The sequence below is a fragment of the Diospyros lotus genome, chromosome 15 (genome assembly GCF_014633365.1).
Source record: "Diospyros lotus cultivar Yz01 chromosome 15, ASM1463336v1, whole genome shotgun sequence".
Lineage (NCBI taxonomy): Eukaryota > Viridiplantae > Streptophyta > Magnoliopsida > Ericales > Ebenaceae > Diospyros > Diospyros lotus.
In genome coordinates this window covers 14,128,595-14,149,262 of record NC_068352.1, presented here as the reverse complement: position 1 = coordinate 14,149,262, position 20,668 = coordinate 14,128,595, and the positions used below count along the sequence as shown (strand labels likewise).

Genomic DNA, 20,668 nt, shown 5'->3' with positions numbered 1-20,668 from the left:
TACTTAGTGATCTTATATGCAAGGAAAGTGAGTTTTGTTTTAATGCCATCCTAGATGGGAGAAGAGAATGGGGAAGCTCTCTTGAGAAGAAGATTTAAAGCTTCAAAGAGAAGATTGTTAAGGTAAGGGATGGCCCCAAGTGGTGGAGGCCTTGCATTGCATTGTAAGTAGGTTGCATAAATTTGTATGTATCTCTTTGCATGCTTTATTGTACATGAGACCTATGGCCATGGGGGTGGGGAAAAGTGGTAGGTTGATGCCTCAAACCATGTTGGGTTGTGAGGATGGAATAACCTAACCATGCTTGCATGCATTTGCCATTACATAAATTTGTTATGCTTGTATTTACTTTGCATATGCACCCTTACTGAGCTTTTGAGCTCATGAGGTTTTATCCTCCCCTTGTAGGTTGTTCTTATGCCAAAGAAGAAAGGGAAGGTGTTGGAAGCTTGTGCTTGAGGCTCATGGTGTATCATCTATTTTGTTGTAAAGTTAAGGTTTAAAGAAGCCTAGGCATGTGATTATTTATTTGTGACCTTATGGCATAGGGAAGCCTATTTGTTGTATTTAATCATGTGTGGTGTTTGTTTATGGATGTTGTTATGTGAGCAACAATAGGATGCGTAAGGCTTATGTATGAAATGGAAGGAGATTTTGATATATGTTGTGTATTCATCAAGAGGTGGATTAAGCCTTAATTATGGAGAATTAAAGGCAAACCAAGATAAATGTGAAGTTTATTTGTTTAATTTAAATTCTGGAAAATTTGGGCGTTACAGAGGCCCCAAGAAGAAAAAAAAAAAAAAGAAAAGAAGTGTGGAAGGCAGCTGGAGCAGCAGAGGGCTGCCAGCCAGCTGCAGGCCGCAGGGTGGCCGTGTGCGCGTGGGCGGGCGCGCGCGGGCGGGCGAGCGCGGGCCCGCTCGCGGGGGCTAGGCGCGCTGCCCCGCGGTCGCGCGCGGTATGCGCGGCCAGCTGCCAGCGGGGCCCTGCTCGGGCCTCGGGCGGGCCAGCGGACCCCGCCGGCCAATTTTTTTTAAAAAAATGGAATTTTGGGAGAAATTGGGGCATCTCTTTATTGATTTTTGGGCCCCGGAGGAATTTTCAAAATAAATGGATTTTCGGGCATTTTTGGAGAAAACGCCGAAATTTTGGAAAATTGAAATGATGAGTTTTTCCTCCAAAAATTGGTGATCCATCAATGGATTGGTTTAGATGGTGATTTTTGGAGCCCGGTAAAATTCTTCGATGGAAAAGAATTAAATAAAATGAGAAAAATGGCGGTTGGGCGCCTGAAGGAGATTTTCTTTATAGCCAATGCGGTGTGGCTAAAGCCCAATTCTGCTAGCGAATCCTGGGATTTCGCGAAGGGAAGGTCGAGCCTAGTTCCCACCTAGGGTGTTTCGTCTTGAAACATGGCCCACCCTTCGCCAAAGGCCGGGCAGGTGGACAATTCGGGTGATTGTTCACGAGTAACACCCGTAAGTGGGAGCAGGGCGTTACAATTATGCAGGATGTTAACGGGGTATAAGCTACTAGATGTTGATGGCTAAGTCACGATCTGACCGATCAAGTAACTAAGACAAATCACAGCTCATTACCTGAACACCTCAATCACATATCGATTTAATCCTTAACAAATACCCTAGTTTGCATTTATTACACATCCAATGCTTACAAGCATACTGTGTCATTCACAGAATTTTCTGTTGTAGCTCATCACAAGTAGCCACACGTATTCCAAATTATTTCCATGAGTCTATTTCGGAGATATATTATCAACGATTCTTCGTCACCAACTATAAAAACTCATATTTTTCGTCCAAGTATGGTCTGAATTCATAATTCCTAAGATCCATAAATACTTCTAACGAATTGGTTAAACCCAAGGCATCATCGAATGCTTACTTTCACCATATCATGATCTGTACGTCATTTTAGTGAAGGATCATGAACGAGGAAACAAAGCATGCAACGGAAGCGTTTTAAAATCAAAAACGTTCCTCGTATTGATAAGAATCTAGGAGACTTACTTTTGCGGCGGATTACTGGACGGAATGGAGCAATGGGAGCTTCTTCGCGTGGTGGAGACGACGGCTGTCCTGCTAGCCTTCGGCTCCGTCGCATCAGAACTCAAACGCACCCTTTCGATCTTCCGGAGTATGACTCGAACTCGTGGCCTCTCTTCGGTGAAGAAGAATGAAAAACGACTTGGATGAAAAAACAACTAAAGAGAGATATATATAGGGAGAACCCTAGGGTTAAAACCCTAGTGGGCCAAACCCTAATGGGCCAAGATCTTTTAATTAATTTTCTAATTGGGTTAGCCCAATTAATTAATTAAAAACCCTAATGAACTATTATTTTATTCTAGCCCAATGGACCATTCTGAATAAAATAATTCTCTCTCAATGTAATTCATCCAACAAGCCAAATGTATTAAAAAATACATGAGTTACATCGAGCTACCCCGGGGACCAAAAGACAAATTATTCACGGCTACTAAAATGACCAAAATATCCCTGCTACCTAGTAGCTATATTTTGTCATTCTAAGTGTTCCAACTATCACCATATGGTAACACTGACCCCACGAATAATTTTGCATATGCCATGTCTTTGACCTACTAGTGTAATGACGAAAATACCCCTCTGCGTAACACCCATCATTTAGAAAGGAATAATGTACTAACACCTTTCTAAATGACTTCTACCATCCTTAGATCACTAGTCCAATAATCCATGACTACTCGAATGTACTTGCTTATCACTGGGAGCTACCCAGAAGCACACACTCTTAAGTCACGTTCCCAGGGCCCTGGATTATTCGATTATTCTTGGACAATCACAAGGGGGTGAATCACAGAAACTATCTTGTATTAGTCTGTCTTAGCTAATTAGAAACCATACTCCCAACTCAAAAGGATATTGATCTTTGATAGACCTCACCTACAATGAATCTAAGAATATAGCTCTAGGTTCACTAGACCACCAACTAATACTCAAGTATTAGAGTACTCGTCCACGTAGTAGCAGTGATAGACTAGCTCCATGATAATTAGTACTTTGTCATTAGCTTCTATCACAGGTCCACTCTACGCATTCCAAATGCGCTTGTACAATTAGAGTAAACGGACTGTTTACTGGCTAAGGCAAGCCATCCTCCATTAGGATCTATTGCACAATGATCTTATCATGATAGAATGCCCAGTTCTATCAAAAGATCAAGAGTTATATTTTCTTGCTTATTAAGTACCCATGATTCATGCCTAACTGTGAAGAACGACCCATCACATGAATCACTTACTTAATAGCATGGACACCTTTCCAACAATTAAATGCAAATAATATATGTGCCATAAACTGAATAAAAGAAACATCATTACCATAAATTAAACAAAACGTGTCTTTAGGGCATACATTTCCAACATTTAGGATGGTTCCATTCCCTTCCCTTCAATTGACAGTACCTCAATCGTACATTAATTTTAGAAAAAAATATCTTAGCCTCTTGTAGTTGGTTACGTAAATCGTTAATTCAAGTCTATCAAGAATGCAATTTCTCCTATGGTAACTTGACATCCTGGCATGCTACTATTTCTCTTTCAAACACTATCCATCAATCATGACCAAATTGTCTCAACACAGTACTCTTGTTTTGTTTCAATTCTTTACTCACATTACCACAAAAACAACATTCCATAATCATATTATCAATTAGAGCACTTAAGACACATACATCATACATAGCACCTCAATCTAGTACCACCAAATGCTTTATCTCAACTAAGCGATGCTTTCCATATCCCTCTCACATGGAAAACAATCTCACTATTAAGTCAAACAAGGTCTCTATCATTCCCGATTCTAGGAACATATTTAACTCGTTCCCTATTAGGCAATCTAGTTTTCACACAACTACCTTAAATGGAAGCCTTACAAGATAACTTTCGATTTCCACTAGGTCGTCGGCAACACCTAGCATAGCTCTAATAACATAGTTTACTATTTCACAACCCAAATAAAATCTCCATAGTGGAACTCAAAACTCACATCTTTCATTATAACAACTCATTCATATGCTTTCTCAAGTTAAAACATGTCTATCAAGAAAAAAAACACTTTCGATTACTCATCAACATATAACTTACCATATCTTCATGTTTGTTTCATCTCATTTTAAAGATTAACTCATGTTCACAAGAGTACCAAGGTATACCTACTATTGCACCAACCTCTGTATATCACTAAGGGCAAGATTCGAGACAATTAAATCAAAGCCAATTGCTCACAATTCCTGGGGTGTGTAATAATAGGCACACGAAATCGAAAGTCAAGTCAGTGACCAAAATTAAATCCCTCCCAAAGGCCATATTCGGGAAACAATTGTCCCACACTTGCTTAATCCAGGAAACACATTTTCCAAGCAAATCCACAACACATGCCTGTACTAGGGATCATTCCACTCATAGTTACGACCTATCACGACTCATGAACATAATCACAATCTCGCCACAACTCTCGAATTCCTAGGCCCACTCATCACTTTGTAGTAGCCATAACTTCACTAGTTCTGTTGTGGGTGAAATTATCCCAGTGAACACTTCCATAAATCTCCGATAATAGCTTGCCAAACACTATGTCTTTGCTCTAGATTACATTTTTCTCGATTCCTTTTTGACAATCATAGTCCACATAGCAAATATCTAGGTTAGGTCATCCTCCAAGCCTTCAACTTTTTCATAACCAATTAGGGATCCTATTACAATTCTCCAACCATTTGGAACTTGGACTCTAATCCATACATAATAGCCACATTGCGCCCAAACTTTGGTACTTGACTGTCTCCACAGTTCACTGTGTTGCTCCGACTCATGGGTCTCACACCCTAAACCATGAGCTAATGCTGCTTTGGTAATCAATTCTCACTAGCATAATACCAGTCCTCTGCCTTGGTCCATAGCCTCAGATCAATTAGAATTCCTTGTCCCACCTCAGAGAGCTGTAGTGGTTTTACCCATACTAGTCCAAATCCCTGATCTCTTGGATTCTCAATTTTTCTATTCTAGAGTAATGCTCAATTGAATTGTGCATCCTTGTCCTAACCATTCCTAAGACTTCATATTTTTTTCCCACAATCTAATCCCTTTTAATTTCCAAACTTATCATGCATATGATGGAACCTCATGCTCTTATTGCTACCCTTACAAGTGCTATAATCTGTTAAGCATTTCAACATCAATTGAAATTCCTTTAGGATTATTAGAAGTCCATCAAATTTCATTATCATATTCTAAATTTATACTAGACCGTATAACTGCATTCTCTTATAGACTTATGTTACATCCATATGCTCAGTTCATCACAAAACTGGTTTAGAAGTTCCGCACTCCTTATATGTTTCTGACATCTCATTTCACGATTGTAATACCCGGGGGAAAAATGAAATTATTAGAAGTTTTAGGGTTTAAGTATAATTTCTTGGAGTTATAAACAATCGAATTGATGGAAAGGAGTACCTCAGAACATAAATATCTAAGAAAAAAGATATGTTATTGACGAGTGTCTTGAGACAGGATTTATGACACTGAAAGGGATTGGAATAGAGACAATTTCTCGGTACGACTAATTTTAGCCTAAAAACTGAATGATCATAAGGGATGTAATACTCAAGATTTTTAGATTCAGATACTTGAGGAAATAGGATATTTCAAGGGATTGTGAAAGTCTAGAGACAAAAGTTCAATTTCTAAGCTAAAGGCAAAATCATAATTTTTTAAGTTAGGGTAAAAAAGTAATTTACCTAAAAACCAGGGTATTAGCATAATTAATCATTTCTCTAGGGACTAAAATGCAATTAAAAATGGCCAGGGCACCAGGTTGCAAGGGGTTTAGGTGCAATTACCCAAAAGTTCAGGCCAAAGTGTAATTCTTGAAACTTTTTTCCTAGGGGCATTTAGGAGATTCAGGAAAAGCCTCATAATGACTTTAGAAATAAGGATGAAGCCTCATGATGACGTTAGAGATAACATGAAGCCTCATGATGACTTTGGAGATAAGATAAATGCTCATGATGACTTTAGAGATAAAGATTAAGCCTCATGATGACTTTAAGGATAAGATTTGATAAGATTTGATTGGATATGATAAGATTTAGATAAGATTTGATTGTACATGATTTGATTTGGATAAAGATTTGATTTTAATAAGATTTGATTCTGATAAGAATGATTCTAGAAAATCTTAGAAGATTTGGAATGATTACAGAAAATCTTAGAAGATTTAGAATGATTGCAGAAGATCTTAGAAGATTTTGGATGATTATATAAAATCTTAGAAGATTTAGAATGATTAAAGAAGATCTTAAAAGATTTGGAATGATTAGAGAAGATCTTAGAAGATTTGGAATGATTGCAGAAGACCTTAGAAGATTTTGCAAGATTTGAAATGATTATAGAATATTGTATTATAATGTGACTTACTTGGTGGCCAAGTTTCCAAAGCCTATAAATAGGGTGTTCATGGCTAAAGGTTTTCTCATTTAGAGTTGTGATAAATTCATACTAGACAAGAGTACTTCGGGTTTAGTGGATAGATAGCTTTTAAAGCATACGTGAGGAATCACACCCGCAGAGCACTTGGGCAGCACATGAAGGAGTGTAAGGAGGTGGTTTTGTCAAAAGACTCAAGGAGTTACACGAAAATCGAGGTTGGGCACAAGATTTGATCTGTTCTGAGTTTCGTTCAAAGTGAGTGGTTTGATTCCAGTTTTACCCTTGTCTTGAAAGTATGTCGGTGTATGTGTAGTGGGTTTAAGTGAGCAATTTTACCCTCCCAAGTTGAGGTTACAAGTGTTTGAACCAGTTCCAGCAAGAGGCTATACCCTTCAGAACTTGGGATGTTATGCATAGGTATTTTATTTATGTACTTGTGGCATCGTATGCATATTGAACATGTGCTATATTGCATCAACTATTTTTTGTTATAAAAGAATCAGTGCATGGAGTGTGGTTTTTTCATATCATCCGGGGATTGATTTTCCCATCGTGGTTTTGTTCGTGAGAGATGGGATGGGGTCTTCTTAAGAATGGGACAAGGTTAATCCTAATGATCGGGTGACACAATAGGGCACTCGGGGATTAAGTATGTCGCGATAAGGTCAACCCCAAAGGTGTGTGGAATGGATTTTCCACGGGAGGTTGAGTATATTAGGGAGATTTCTCAAGTTAAACGTATTGCATGTTGTCATTCTTTGTATATGCCATGCTCGTGTGTGTTTCATGCATTCAGTAAACTGTATCATGCCACCACTTAGATGTTTTATCATCTAATCTGGGTTATACCCCTAAAACATTCAACATTCCAACTAGGGATTGCCGCAAAGGAGAGGACGTGGCCAGTTGAAGGCCAATGGTGTTTAGTATGATAGTTGTTGTAGCATTTTGAGGCTATAGTTTTGACTTTGATATATGTATGAATGGTTATATGATAATGTTATCATTTGGTAGCTTTGTACAACGTATTTTGTTGTGGAAATACTATGTAAGAATCTCGTGGAAGGCCACGACATTTTGATGTTATTATATCCACTGCGTTATTCTATGACTTATTTAATTTAAGATTATCGATCTTGTTAGTTAAGCGGGCAAGACTGGGGTTTTTGGGATCTTGTATGCATGTGAAGATTGTTCTTGGAATCACCGCTGGTGCCAGCCTGTGTGTGCATGTGAAGATTGTTCTTGATGCACCGCGCACGATGAACTTGGAAAAAAAAAAAGATTCCCTGGAATTCCCAATTCCCACCTTAATGCATCCTACATCTCTCAAAATTCGAAACATGAAAGTTGTATATAATTTTCTTATCTTTCCATAGGATTTTGAATCACCTCAATTGGAGCTTAGACAAGAGAGTTATGCCCAAAAAATCAAAGCAGTGTCACACCCACTTGGTCCCAACTCGACCTCTTGCTCCTTCAGCTTGTTTCCTTGGTCTCTTGCAACCCGTTTTCCCTTTGGGCTTCATGTCCATGTCTCGCAACTCTTTTAGGTCTCATGACTCTCCAAGTTTGCAAGGTATATCAATTTTAATATATTATTTGATTATTTTATTTACTAAATATTTAAAATAAAAAAATAATTGAGAACCAAAAATTAGGGTGAGAGATGCCTCGCCTCTTCGAAAATTGTAATTCCCCCTTTGCAAATCCCTAAATCCACAAATCCCTTCATCCCTTTCAAACCCCCAAATCTCATCTCCCCCTCTCATACTTCCACTAGTCGCCGAGGCCTAGCCCATCGTCGCCTCCACATCGACGTTGCCTTCTCACTTCCTCAGTGCCATTGCCACCTCTCTTCGCCATCTCTAGCCCATTGCTACCACAGCCTCAAGCTCAACACCACCTCCTCATGCCTCATCGTCATCACCTTAAGCTCCATAACCTCCTTGTTACCTTTATCTCCTTTTGTCGTCTCCAGTCCATGGCCGCCTGATAGCATGCATATTTATACCATATTTTGGCATTTCACCTCATTCTTATTAGGCCATTTGAAGCAATTTTTGCTGATATTTGATTGTTTCTATTTTATTATGTTTCAAATTGTCCTTACACTATTTTCTATCTTACCTCTACTCTATGAATCCAGGCTTTAGGGAATATTGGATGGGCTAGAGAAGTGGCTCAACTAAAGGAGCTTGGGCCAACTAAAGGAGCTTGGGCCAACTAAAGGAGCTTGGGCCTACAATAAAGGAGCAGACTTGGGCTCACTTGTTTTCTGTTGGGCTAGGCCCAACCCTAGCCTCCCTAGCCTTTCCTTTCTTGGCCATGTATTTAAGGCCTCTTAGCATTAATTTTCAGAATATCATCATATAGAGAGAGAGGAGAAAATAGAGAGGATTCTACCCGTTTTTGTTATTGTAGCATTTTTCTGTTTTCTACATCTTTTGTTCCATTTTGTTCTCCTTTCTGTAATGATAGGCTAGAACACTTTGTAACCGGTTGTGTGTCTTGAATCCATGTGGAATTTGAGTCCCGGATGAGCTACAAGAATCTGGTTTGTTGTTTGTTTCTTATTCATTTCTATTTGGTTTAGTTTGAGCAGATTTGTGAATGCATGGAGTTCATGGCAGGTTTGTGTGAACTTGCATGGTTTCACTTTCTGTTAAATGCTTAAGAGAACAGAATGTTATAGCCGGTTGGTATAACATCTCGGAAATGAATATTGTGTGCTTGAACGGTTGTTCTTGCATAGGTCCGGATAGGTTGAATAGAGAGTGAATGGTTGCATTTTGTTTGCAAGAGATTTCTGCATTCATTTTGTTGTTTCCAATCATTCTAATCCTTGGACGGTTGTTGGGGATGCTTGAGTTTGTTTTCCGGAGATCAAAGCATCTAGCAAACCAAGATATATAGAGTGGACAAGGAGGATTTCACATAGGAGACAAATACACAGCCGGTTGCACTCCTCTTATTGATTTTTCATCCATCTTCATCTTTCTGTTTTGCCAATTAGTTTTCTGTCAAAACAACCCCCCCTTAAACAAACTGTTATTGGTATTGGTTCTCTTTGTTGGTAGAAGAAGGTGAGGCTCCTTGTGAGAGATGACCTAGGGTGTACTTTGCTGCAAGCTAGAGAAGAGATTCATAGATCTCTAATTCTGGAGTGGTTCGATAGCCGGCCAGAATTTTGGCGCCGTTGCCGGGGAGCCAAGTTTTTTCTTCTAAAAACATAGAGGACCGACCCTATTTTATGTTTGTTTTGTTTTCTTGTTTGAGTGTTTTTGTTTGTTTTGTGTTCTTGGTGAAAAGGCTATCAGTTGTTGAGAAGGTTATCAGTTTGGTGTTCTTGGTGAAAAGCTATTCTGTTCTTGAGATAAACTGATAGCAAGCAGCAACAGAGAAGCCTCATTTGCCTTTTCGATCTTCTTTTTGTTTGTGTGTATTTTCCTTTTATGTTTTCTCGTTTTTGGAATCATTTTTGAACCAAGAAGTGGCTGTTGGAGAGGGCTGCACAACCTGAACAACTGAAAAAGCAACCCTGCAGCACCTGAAAAAGCAAAACACCTGCAGTCCTTCTCTGATCTTCAGTAGCACACCTGCAGTCCTTCTCTGATCTTCATGTGCTCTGATAGGCACTGAAAAGCAAGCTTACACAGCAAGGGGAGACAACCCTGCAGCAGATCAGGAGCATAACTATTTTTAGAATGCTCTGAATCCCACTTTTCTGCCTCTGACAGCAGATCACCTGACCAAGAGGATATTCCATTTTTCTTTCTCACATTTTTTCTTTTATTCTCTCTTTTAACACTCCATTCAACGTTATCTTTACCTTCCACACTAATCTCCCTTTTCGTTTGGCAGATAGGAATCAACAGCTGCAACCAAAAGAAAGCAACCAGCAGCAGCCTTCCATTCAGCAGCGGTTTTGACAACCTTCATGACAGATAGCATTATTTAAGGATTGAGCTCGAGATACCGGTGCTATCCTCTTCCTTTCTCATCCTTACTTGATGTTCTTTCATGTCCATATGCTTTCCTTGATGTTTTATTGCATATAGAGTGGTTTCTAAGGCAAAATAGGAGTAGGTTTTGAGAAAAAAAAATCAGTTTCCCGGTTACTGTTCATAGCTTTTCACTTGCTCCGATTGAGCTGATTTTTGGTGTCCAAAGAAATGGGGGTGTGGGGATCAATAGTCACAGATTCGCTGTGAGAAGAGCCTTTTTTGGCCAAATTCCAACGTTTAGACCACTTTTTGGGCCATTTTGTGTTTCTCAGTGGCTAATTTGGTGTGGTTTTTAGTGTTTTTAGGTCCCTCAGTGTTTTTGTGTTGAAATTTTGTGAAAAATTGCATAAAAAAATCATCTAAGGGCTTATTGTTTGACCTGTTTTTGTGTTTTTGTTTTTGTGTTTTTGTTTTTGCTTGTGTGTTTTTGTTTCTGTTCCTGTGTTCTTGGTATGCATAGGCCATTTTGTGTGTTGTTTTTGTGCTGATCTCTAGTGCATGACCAGGTCATCTAAGAAAACATTACTTGACTTGGATCTTGAATTAGAGAACACTCTTAGAAGGCAAGCTAGAGAGCTTAAGTCTCGGGATAGGATTGACTCTAACAGTGCTTCTAATACTTCATCCGAACCTATTCCAGCATTCATCAATATGGCAGATAATGGTAATGGAGATAATGTAAACAATGCAAATAATGGAAATAATGGTAATGGCAATAATGGAAATCATGGAAATAATGCAAATCATGGTCATTTGGATGGTAGAACTATTAGAGAGCTGGCTGCACCTGATGTGCATTACCAGCCCCTATGTATTCAATATCCACAGCTAGATGCTAACTTTGAACTTAAGTCTGGACTGATTCATTTGTTGCCCAAGTTTCATGGCCTTGCAGGGGAGGATCCACACAAGCATCTGAAAGAGTTTCATGTGGTTTGCTCAACCATGCGGCCACAAGGAGTAGATGAAGAGCAGATCAAGCTGAGAGCCTTCCCATTCTCACTTGATGGATCAGCCAAGGATTGGCTCTATTACCTGCCACCAGCTGCTATCACCAGCTGGGATGGATTGAAAAGGATCTTCCTGGAAAAATTCTTTCCAGCCTCCAGAACAGCATCAATAAGGAAGGAAATTTGTGGTATAAGGCAGATGAGTGGTGAGACTCTACATGAGTATTGGGAGAGGTTCAAGAAGTTGTGTTCCAGCTGTCCTCACCATCAGATAAGTGACCAACTCCTAATTCAGTATCTCTATGAAGGTCTAATCCCCATGGACAGGTACTTGGTAGATGCTGCAAGTGGAGGAGCTTTGGCAGAGAAGACCCCAGCAGCTGCACAAGAACTGATATCAAAGATGGCACAAAATGCCCAGCAATTTGGCACCAGAATTAACACTCCTACAAAAGCCATCAATGAAGTCAATGTGGCTGCCACTATGGACCAGCAAAGGATGGAAAACAAGCTTGAGGAATTGGCTTCCATGGTCAGGCAGTTGGCATTAGAGAGAAAGCAACCCCAGCTTTGTGGCATTTGCTCCTTGCCATCCCATACAACAGACCAATGCCCACAGTTGCAAGAAAATAATGAGACATGTGCAGGCATTTTTCCTGGAAGACCATTCCAGCACCAGCAGCACAGCCAACCACAACCTTCCAATAGGTATGACCCATACTCAGCCACCTACAATCCAGGTTGGAGAGACCATCCGAACCTCAGATATGGCAGCCCTTCCAATCAACATGTGCACCAGCAGCCATACCACCAGAATCAACCATTTCAGCAGAGGTTCCATCCTTCAAGCAACCATGCTCCACCACCAAGGCAGAATCAAGCCATGCAACAAGCACCACCATTACCCAAGTCAGAACCTACCTTAGATGATCTTGTCAAACAACTAGCAGCCAATACACTCCAATTCCAACAAAAAACAGAAACCACCATTCAAAATTTGGAGACCCAAATAGGCCAGCTAGCCACAAACATCAATGAGTTAAGGAGTCAAGGTTCCGGGCAGCTTCCTTCACAACCAGTTGCCAATCCAAGGGGTAATGTTAGTGCCATCATGCTTCGAAATGGGAAAGAAGTAATCAACCAAACCCCTCCACCATCATCAAACATGGAGCAGCATGTAGAGAAGCAGAATGTAGAGGGTAGCAAAGAGCAGCAACCCTCCTCAGTCCAAGAAGCCAAGCAACCAAACTCCAGCTATCAAGAACAAGGAGAGTCTTCCAACATCCAGCCCCTGCCATTCCCACATCGAGCAACACAAAACAAGAAAAGAGCAGAGGCCGAAGTGGATAAAGAGATTCTGGAAACATTCCAGAAAGTTGAAGTCAACATTCCCCTCCTTGAAGCCATTAGACAGATCCCCAAGTATGCAAAATTTCTCAAGGATTTGTGTACTCACAAGAGGAAGCTTATGGGGAATGAGAAGATCAACCTTGGGAGAAATGTCTCTGCCCTTATCCAACCTGCCATGCCAGCAAAGTGTAAAGATCCAGGGATGTTCTCCATTCCTTGTACTATAGGAGACATGCAATTTAGCAATGCTTTACTAGATTTAGGTGCATCCATTAATGTCATGCCTAACTCTATTTATGCTTCATTGCAGTGTGGTCCTTTGAAGCCAACAGGAGTGGTTGTCCAACTAGCCAATAGAAGTACTGCACACCCCACTGGAGTCCTAGAAGATGTGCTGGTTAAGGTTAAGGATTTAATCTTTCCAGCAGATTTTTATGTTTTGAATATGGAAGATAACAGCACACTTGAGCATGCACCCTTGATCCTAGGGAGACCATTCTTAAAAACTGCTAGAACTATTATCAATGTGCATGAGGGTACACTTTCCATGGAATTTGCTGGTAACACAATTAACTTCAAGATACTTGATGCCATGAAATTCCCTGCCGAGGATCATTCCACTTTTCAAGTAAATAGAGTTGACCTGTTAGTGAATGAAGCATGTTCTGAGTCTTCTGATTTAATTGATGAATTCCCCACTGTGCATGAGTTCCCAGATACGATTAATTGCACTAATTGTAGTGATGGAGAGAGTCAATGTGCTGCATGCTTAGAGATTGCTGAATTTTTGCATAGGCATGAGTTTGATTTTGATGCTAACATTTCCCAAGTGGAAGATAGTGCTGCCAACCTTGTTGAGCAGGTTGATAGTGCCTTGGAGTTAGAGTTCCAGTCAAATAGGTCAGCCCCCTCTTTGCAGCAGCCACCCACCATTCAGTGCAAGCCCTTGCCTCAGCACCTCAAGTATGCATTCTTGGAGAAAGATGAGAAGCTGCCAGTCATCATTGCAAACAACTTGCAGCCTGACCAAGAGAGAAAGTTGCTGGATGTGCTGAAAAATAATAAGAAAGCAATTGGGTGGACTTTAGCGGACATAACTGGAATCAGCCCATCTGTTTGCATGCACCGTATCTTATTGGAGGAAGGAGCAAAACCAGCAAGGCAGCCTCAAAGAAGACTTAACCCAACCATCCTTGATGTGGTAAAACAGGAGGTAAGTAAATTACTTGCAGCCGGCATTATTTACCCTATTTCTGACAGCAAGTGGGTGAGTCCCGTGCAGGTTGTTCCAAAAAAGACGGGCATCACGGTGGTCCCAAATGAGCACAATGAGCTCATCCCCATGAGAGTGCAGAACAGTTGGAGAGTCTGCATTGATTATAGAAAGCTGAACCAAGCAACCAGAAAAGATCATTTCCCCCTCCCATTCATTGATCAGATGTTGGAGAGGTTGGCTGGTAAGTCACACTATTGTTTCCTTGACGGTTTTTCTGGATACTTTCAGATTTGCATAGCCCCAGAGGATCAAGAGAAGACCACCTTCACCTGCCCCTTTGGCACATTCGCTTATAGAAGAATGCCTTTCGGTCTATGTAATGCTCCAGGTACCTTTCAGCGATGCATGGTAAGTATATTTTCAGATTTTATAGAGCATTGCATGGAAGTGTTCATGGATGATTTTTCAGTTTATGGCACTTCTTTTGATGATTGCTTGGTTAGCTTAGGTAGAGTCCTAGAGAGATGCATTGAAAAGAACCTTGTTTTAAATTTCGAAAAATGTCATTTCATGGTAGAACAAGGAATTGTTTTAGGGCATGTTCTGTCTAAGAAGGGTATAGAAGTGGATCGGTCTAAGGTTGATGTTATTGCTTCATTGCCTTACCCCACCTCTGTGAAGGAGGTGCGTTCTTTCCTTGGCCATGCAGGATTTTATAGGAGGTTCATCAAGGATTTCAGCAAGATTGCACTTCCACTTTCCCACCTTCTCCAGAAAGAAGTGACCTTCCACTTTGATGAGCAGTGCAAGCGAGCATTCGAGGAACTGAAGAGTCGATTGATTTCTCCACCCATCATACAGCCACCCGACTGGGAGTTGCCCTTCGAGCTGATGTGCGACGCCTCCAACTTTGCAGTGGGCGCCGTCCTTTCACAACGTGTGGAGAAGAAGTCACATGTCATTGCCTATGCCTCGCGCACCTTGGATGCTGCTCAAGCAAACTACACCACGACTGAGAAGGAGCTTTTAGCTATTGTGTTTGCTTTAGATAAATTTCGCTCCTATCTTCTGGGTTCTAATGTTGTCGTGTTTTCTGACCATGCAGCCTTGAAATACCTATTGAAGAAGCCTGATGCTAAGCCCCGGTTGATACGATGGATGCTCCTACTTCAGGAGTTCAATGTGGAGATAAAAGACAAGAGTGGGGCCGAGAACCTAGTAGCTGATCATTTGAGCAGGGTCCCTCCTTCTTCAGATTCCACAGTCATGGACTCCCAGCCTATCAGGGATGATTTCCCAGATGAATTATTATACCACATTCACGGTGTTGAGCCCTGGTATGCTGATTTGGTGAATTATTTAGTTGCTTCTGAATTACCTGCATATTTTAAGAAGGAACAGTTAAATAAATTTAAGAGTCAGGCTCGGTATTATGTGTGGGATGATCCCTATCTGTGGCGCATGTGTAGTGACCAGGTCATTAGGAGATGTGTGCCTAACCATGAGTTTGCATCTGTCTTAAATTTTTGTCACACACTTGCATGTGGTGGTCACTTTGGTCCCCAACGTACAGCTAGGAAAGTCCTAGATTCTGGATTATATTGGCCTTCACTCTTTAAGGATTCATATGAGTTTTGTAAGAATTGCACACGTTGTCAACACACAGGCACTATATCACGTAGGAATGAAATGCCTCAACGACCCTTATTGTTTTGTGAAATCTTCGATGTTTGGGGTATTGACTTCATGGGTCCATTTCCTGTGTCATTTGGTTATGTGTACATTCTGTTAGCTGTGGATTATGTTTCAAAGTGGGTGGAAGCTAAAGCCACCAGGACTGATGATGCTTCTGTGGTTGCAGATTTTGTTCGTTCTAACATCTTTTGTAGGTTTGGCATACCCAGGGCCATCATCAGTGACCAAGGATCCCACTTTTGCAATAGAAAGATGGACGCCCTACTTCGTAAGTATGGGGTAATACACAAAGTGGCGACTCCTTATCATCCACAGACTAATGGGCAAGCTGAAGTCTCAAATAGGGAAATCAAGCAGATTTTGGAGAAGACTGTCCAGCCCAATAGGAAAGACTGGAGCAAGAGATTAGAAGATGCGTTATGGGCCTACCGCACGGCCTACAAAACCCCCATCGGCATGTCCCCTTATAGGTTGGTTTTTGGAAAGGCGTGTCACTTGCCGGTGGAAGTGGAGCATAAGGCGTATTGGGCGGTGAAGCAATGCAATATGGACATCGGTCAAGCGGGATCCCAAAGAAAGCTCCAACTTCAAGAGCTTGAGGAGATTAGGATGGACGCATATGAGAACTCACGCATCTACAAGGAGAAGACCAAGGCTGTGCATGACAAGCTTATTGTGAAGAAGACATTCGAAGTTGGCCAGAAAGTTCTGCTGTACAATTCCCGTCTCAAGTTGATGCCCGGTAAGTTACGTTCTCGTTGGACTGGTCCTTTCATAGTTATTCATGTTTTTCCCTTTGGTGCAGTTGCAATCAAGGACGAGTCCAATGCAAAGCAATTCACAGTAAACGGGCAGCGACTTAAGCCATTCTACGAGAACTTTCAGGAGCATATTGTGGAGGAGCTGCATCTCCTCAACGCCACCTACATTTGATACATCAGGCTGTTTCTCTCTCCCTAGTATTTTACATTTACTTGTCTTATTCTTGATTGGAATTGCATGTTTACATTGAGGGCAATGTAAAGTCTAAGTGTGGGGGGAGGCAGCATTCTTATTTTGGCAACATTTTCTTTATCTTTTCATATTTCTTTTTCCTTGGGTTTAGTTGAGTTTGTTTTGCGTGGAAATGCAAGTTAAGCAATTAAGTCTAAAAGAACCCAGCATGATTAGAACTTCAATCTTATCTTCCTTGATTTCAAGTAATTTGGCAATGAGTTTGATTTGATAGATTGATTGGGTAGTCTACAGCCGTGAGGATTTTGAGCCTATTGTCTTTCTTGTGTGTGCATTCACCTATCATGATCTCCACTCTAGAACTTGTTTTGATTCTTGGTTGAGGCTATATTTGTTCATGCATGACTCAAACATGATTAAGGCATTCTTTCTTGTCCCCATTTAGCCATTTTGTTATACGAAAAAAAAAAAAAAAAAAAAAAAAATTCAATCAATCCCTTTCGTTTGCCACTCAGAGCCATCATTTTTACCCTTCATTTTCATACACCCTTTTTGGACCTTCCAACCTTAGGAAGAGGAATAGTAAGTGCATTCTAGTGAGAGAGATTGAATTCATCGAGCAAGTCATAAGGCCAAAGGCCATTTGCATCCATGAAAAAGAAAAAGAAAAGCAAGAAAAGGATAGAAGGGTGAGAAGGAGCGTAAAACGCACTCACCTCTTTCGAAACAAAAAAAAAAAAAAAAAACTTGAAAATTGATGAGAAAAAGAAGAAAGCAAAGTTGAGACAGAGCGTAAAACGCACTCAACCAAATAAAGATGCAATGTTCTATCTCTTGATCTTAGAGTTGCATGAAATGTTTTCTCGACCTAAGGCATGTTTTCCTTCATTGTTGTCTTTCCATTTCTTTCTTCCCCACATTACAACCCTGAATAAGTCCTTTTGATTTGTGGCATGCATTTGACATGGATAGTGGAGATTGAGAAGATAAACAAGCTTATGGTAGTGGAATTGTGATTGGGTGAATTTGAGCGAAACAGTCACCACCACCTCTTGAGAGATTTTTGAGCATACACTTGTCCTGTGAGAGGCTTCTACTTTTGATTTGTCTTATTGAATGAATTGCCATGTCACTTGTTTTCTTGGAAGTAGAGGAAAGATGATCTTTGAATGATGAATTCTTGAAGACTTACCTACCTTGCATCTAATTTGTGTTTTTCCACATTTCTATTCTTGAGTCATAGAGTCTAGTGTTTTGCCCAGGAGTGCAAAAGTCTAAGTATGGGGGAATTGATAGCATGCATATTTATACCATATTTTGGCATTTCACCTCATTCTTATTAGGCCATTTGAAGCAATTTTTGCTGATATTTGATTGTTTCTATTTTATTATGTTTCAAATTGTCCTTACACTATTTTCTATCTTACCTCTACTCTATGAATCCAGGCTTTAGGGAATATTGGATGGGCTAGAGAAGTGGCTCAACTAAAGGAGCTTGGGCCAACTAAAGGAGCTTGGGCCTACAATAAAGGAGCAGACTTGGGCTCACTTGTTTTCTGTTGGGCTAGGCCCAACCCTAGCCTCCCTAGCCTTTCCTTTCTTGGCCATGTATTTAAGGCCTCTTAGCATTAATTTTCAGAATATCATCATATAGAGAGAGAGGAGAAAATAGAGAGGATTCTACCCGTTTTTGTTATTGTAGCATTTTTCTGTTTTCTACATCTTTTGTTCCATTTTGTTCTCCTTTCTGTAATGATAGGCTAGAACACTTTGTAACCGGTTGTGTGTCTTGAATCCATGTGGAATTTGAGTCCCGGATGAGCTACAAGAATCTGGTTTGTTGTTTGTTTCTTATTCATTTCTATTTGGTTTAGTTTGAGCAGATTTGTGAATGCATGGAGTTCATGGCAGGTTTGTGTGAACTTGCATGGTTTCACTTTCTGTTAAATGCTTAAGAGAACAGAATGTTATAGCCGGTTGGTATAACATCTCGGAAATGAATATTGTGTGCTTGAACGGTTGTTCTTGCATAGGTCCGGATAGGTTGAATAGAGAGTGAATGGTTGCATTTTGTTTGCAAGAGATTTCTGCATTCATTTTGTTGTTTCCAATCATTCTAATCCTTGGACGGTTGTTGGGGATGCTTGAGTTTGTTTTCCGGAGATCAAAGCATCTAGCAAACCAAGATATATAGAGTGGACAAGGAGGATTTCACATAGGAGACAAATACACAGCCGGTTGCACTCCTCTTATTGATTTTTCATCCATCTTCATCTTTCTGTTTTGCCAATTAGTTTTCTGTCAAAACAACCCCCCCTTAAACAAACTGTTATTGGTATTGGTTCTCTTTGTTGGTAGAAGAAGGTGAGGCTCCTTGTGAGAGATGACCTAGGGTGCACTTTGCTGCAAGCTAGAGAAGAGATTCATAGATCTCTAATTCTGGAGTGGTTCGATAGCCGGCCACCGCCCCTTCCTCCTCACTACCTTTATCTCCTTTCACCGTCTCCAGCCCATCCCCGCCTCCTCCTCTTCACTATCTTAATGCCACTGTCTCCTACTGCTTGCATTCGAAAGTTCATTCACCTACTTCTGAGATCTATATATTTTTTAATTTTAAGTTTTATCTTTTGACTCCAAATATTTGTGGGTCTATTCTGGTTATTTCATTCCATGGTAAATATATTTTAGAATCTTATAATCAGTGTTGTCTATAAAAACTAATTATCAATATTTTTGTTGGTACTTATGTGTGTTACCCTCTAAATTGTGTGATTAGCATGAGTTTAGGCGATGATGCTCAGGTTATTGCTGATGTACTATTGATTCATGAAAGGAAAGAGCTTGTTGTTGGGGAAATTGATAATTAATAGTGATGTATTGTGTGGGTTCAAACTTGTAATGGCCCGATTGTGGGCCTGGGCTAAATTGCAATTATTTTTAATGCATTATATTTTTAGTAAGCATTAGTTTCGATAATGAATGATTATGTATGGTTGTCATAAAAATGTGATTATTAAAGCGAGGATAATTGGGAGCGAATAAATTCATGTATGTGGATTTGGAAATTGAAGGAATGAAAAATACAAGAGTTGTAATTAGGTGAAGTTTAATTATTTGAAAATATGTGGGGAAAGATTCTAAAATGTGTATTTAAGAGTGTGAGTATTCTAAACTAGGATTTTTGTATTTAATTGCGAAGAGATTAAAGTGGGGATATGAAGGTCTTAAGAGAGATGCTTGAGGGCATAATTGGAAGAGGGAAAAATTGAGTGTTAAGAGGAGGGGTAGCTGAGAAAGGTATTTTGCCTCTTCTCCTTCTTGTTTTTCCTCATTTCCTTCTCTCTCTCTATTTCCTTCTTCTCTTCATTCTTGAGAAAGTGAAGGTTTTGCAAGGCAAGATTTGTGTGATGCCCCATTCCCACTTACGAGTGCCACTCGTGAACAATTACACAAATTGTCCACCTGCCCGGCCATTGGTGAAGGGCGGACTATGTTTCAAGACGAAACGCCCTAGGTGGGAACTAGGCTTGTCCTTCCCTTCCCTCAACCCTAGGATTCACTAGCAGAATTGGGCTTAAACCACACCGTATTTGGTTGAAAAGAAATCTCATGAAAATGCCCAATCGCCATTTTCTTATTTATATTTAATTCTCTTTCCATTCAATTAACCCATTGATTTCTCAAATATTTTTGAGGAAAACTCAAAAATTCTATTTTTTCGAAAATTTGGCATTATCTCCAAATATGCCCGAAAAATTCCTTTACTTTGAAAATTTCTCTAGGGCCCAAAATCAATTAAGAATTTCCCCCAAATCCCCAAATTTTTGGAATTTTAAAAAAATTTGGCCTACGGGGCCAGCGGTGCGCCCTGAGGCCCGCGCAGGGCCTAGCTGCACGCTGGCAGTGCGCACTGGCCATGGGCGACGCGCCTGTGTGCCCCCGCGCGCCCGCGCCCACGCACCCTTACGCCTCTGTGCGTTCCTACGCGGCCCAATGCACCCCCACC

At 40.5% G+C, this 20,668-nt stretch overlaps 1 protein-coding gene across 1 annotated transcript; it reads left to right on the top strand.

Moving 5' to 3' along the window:
• The first annotated feature begins 11,148 nt into the window (after nt 1–11,148).
• On the top strand, nt 11,149–19,529 carry LOC127791586 (uncharacterized). Its single transcript, XM_052321569.1, has 4 exons — nt 11,149–11,175; nt 11,302–12,090; nt 12,373–13,523; nt 19,439–19,529. The coding sequence occupies exons 1-4, from the start codon at nt 11,149–11,151 to the stop codon at nt 19,527–19,529; spliced, it is 2,058 nt and encodes a 685-aa protein (XP_052177529.1).
• Nucleotides 19,530–20,668: the final 1,139 nt, after the last annotated feature.

Coding starts and splice junctions, on each gene's coding strand:
- LOC127791586 (XM_052321569.1), top strand. CDS start 11,149: ATGGCAGATAATGGTAATGGAGATAAT. Junction 12,091..12,372: donor AAGAAAATAATGAGACATGT/GCAGGCATTTTT, acceptor GAACCTACCTTA/GATGATCTTGTCAAACAACT. Junction 13,524..19,438: donor GAGTTCCCAGATACGATTAA/TTGCACTAATTG, acceptor TTGTGTGATTAG/CATGAGTTTAGGCGATGATG.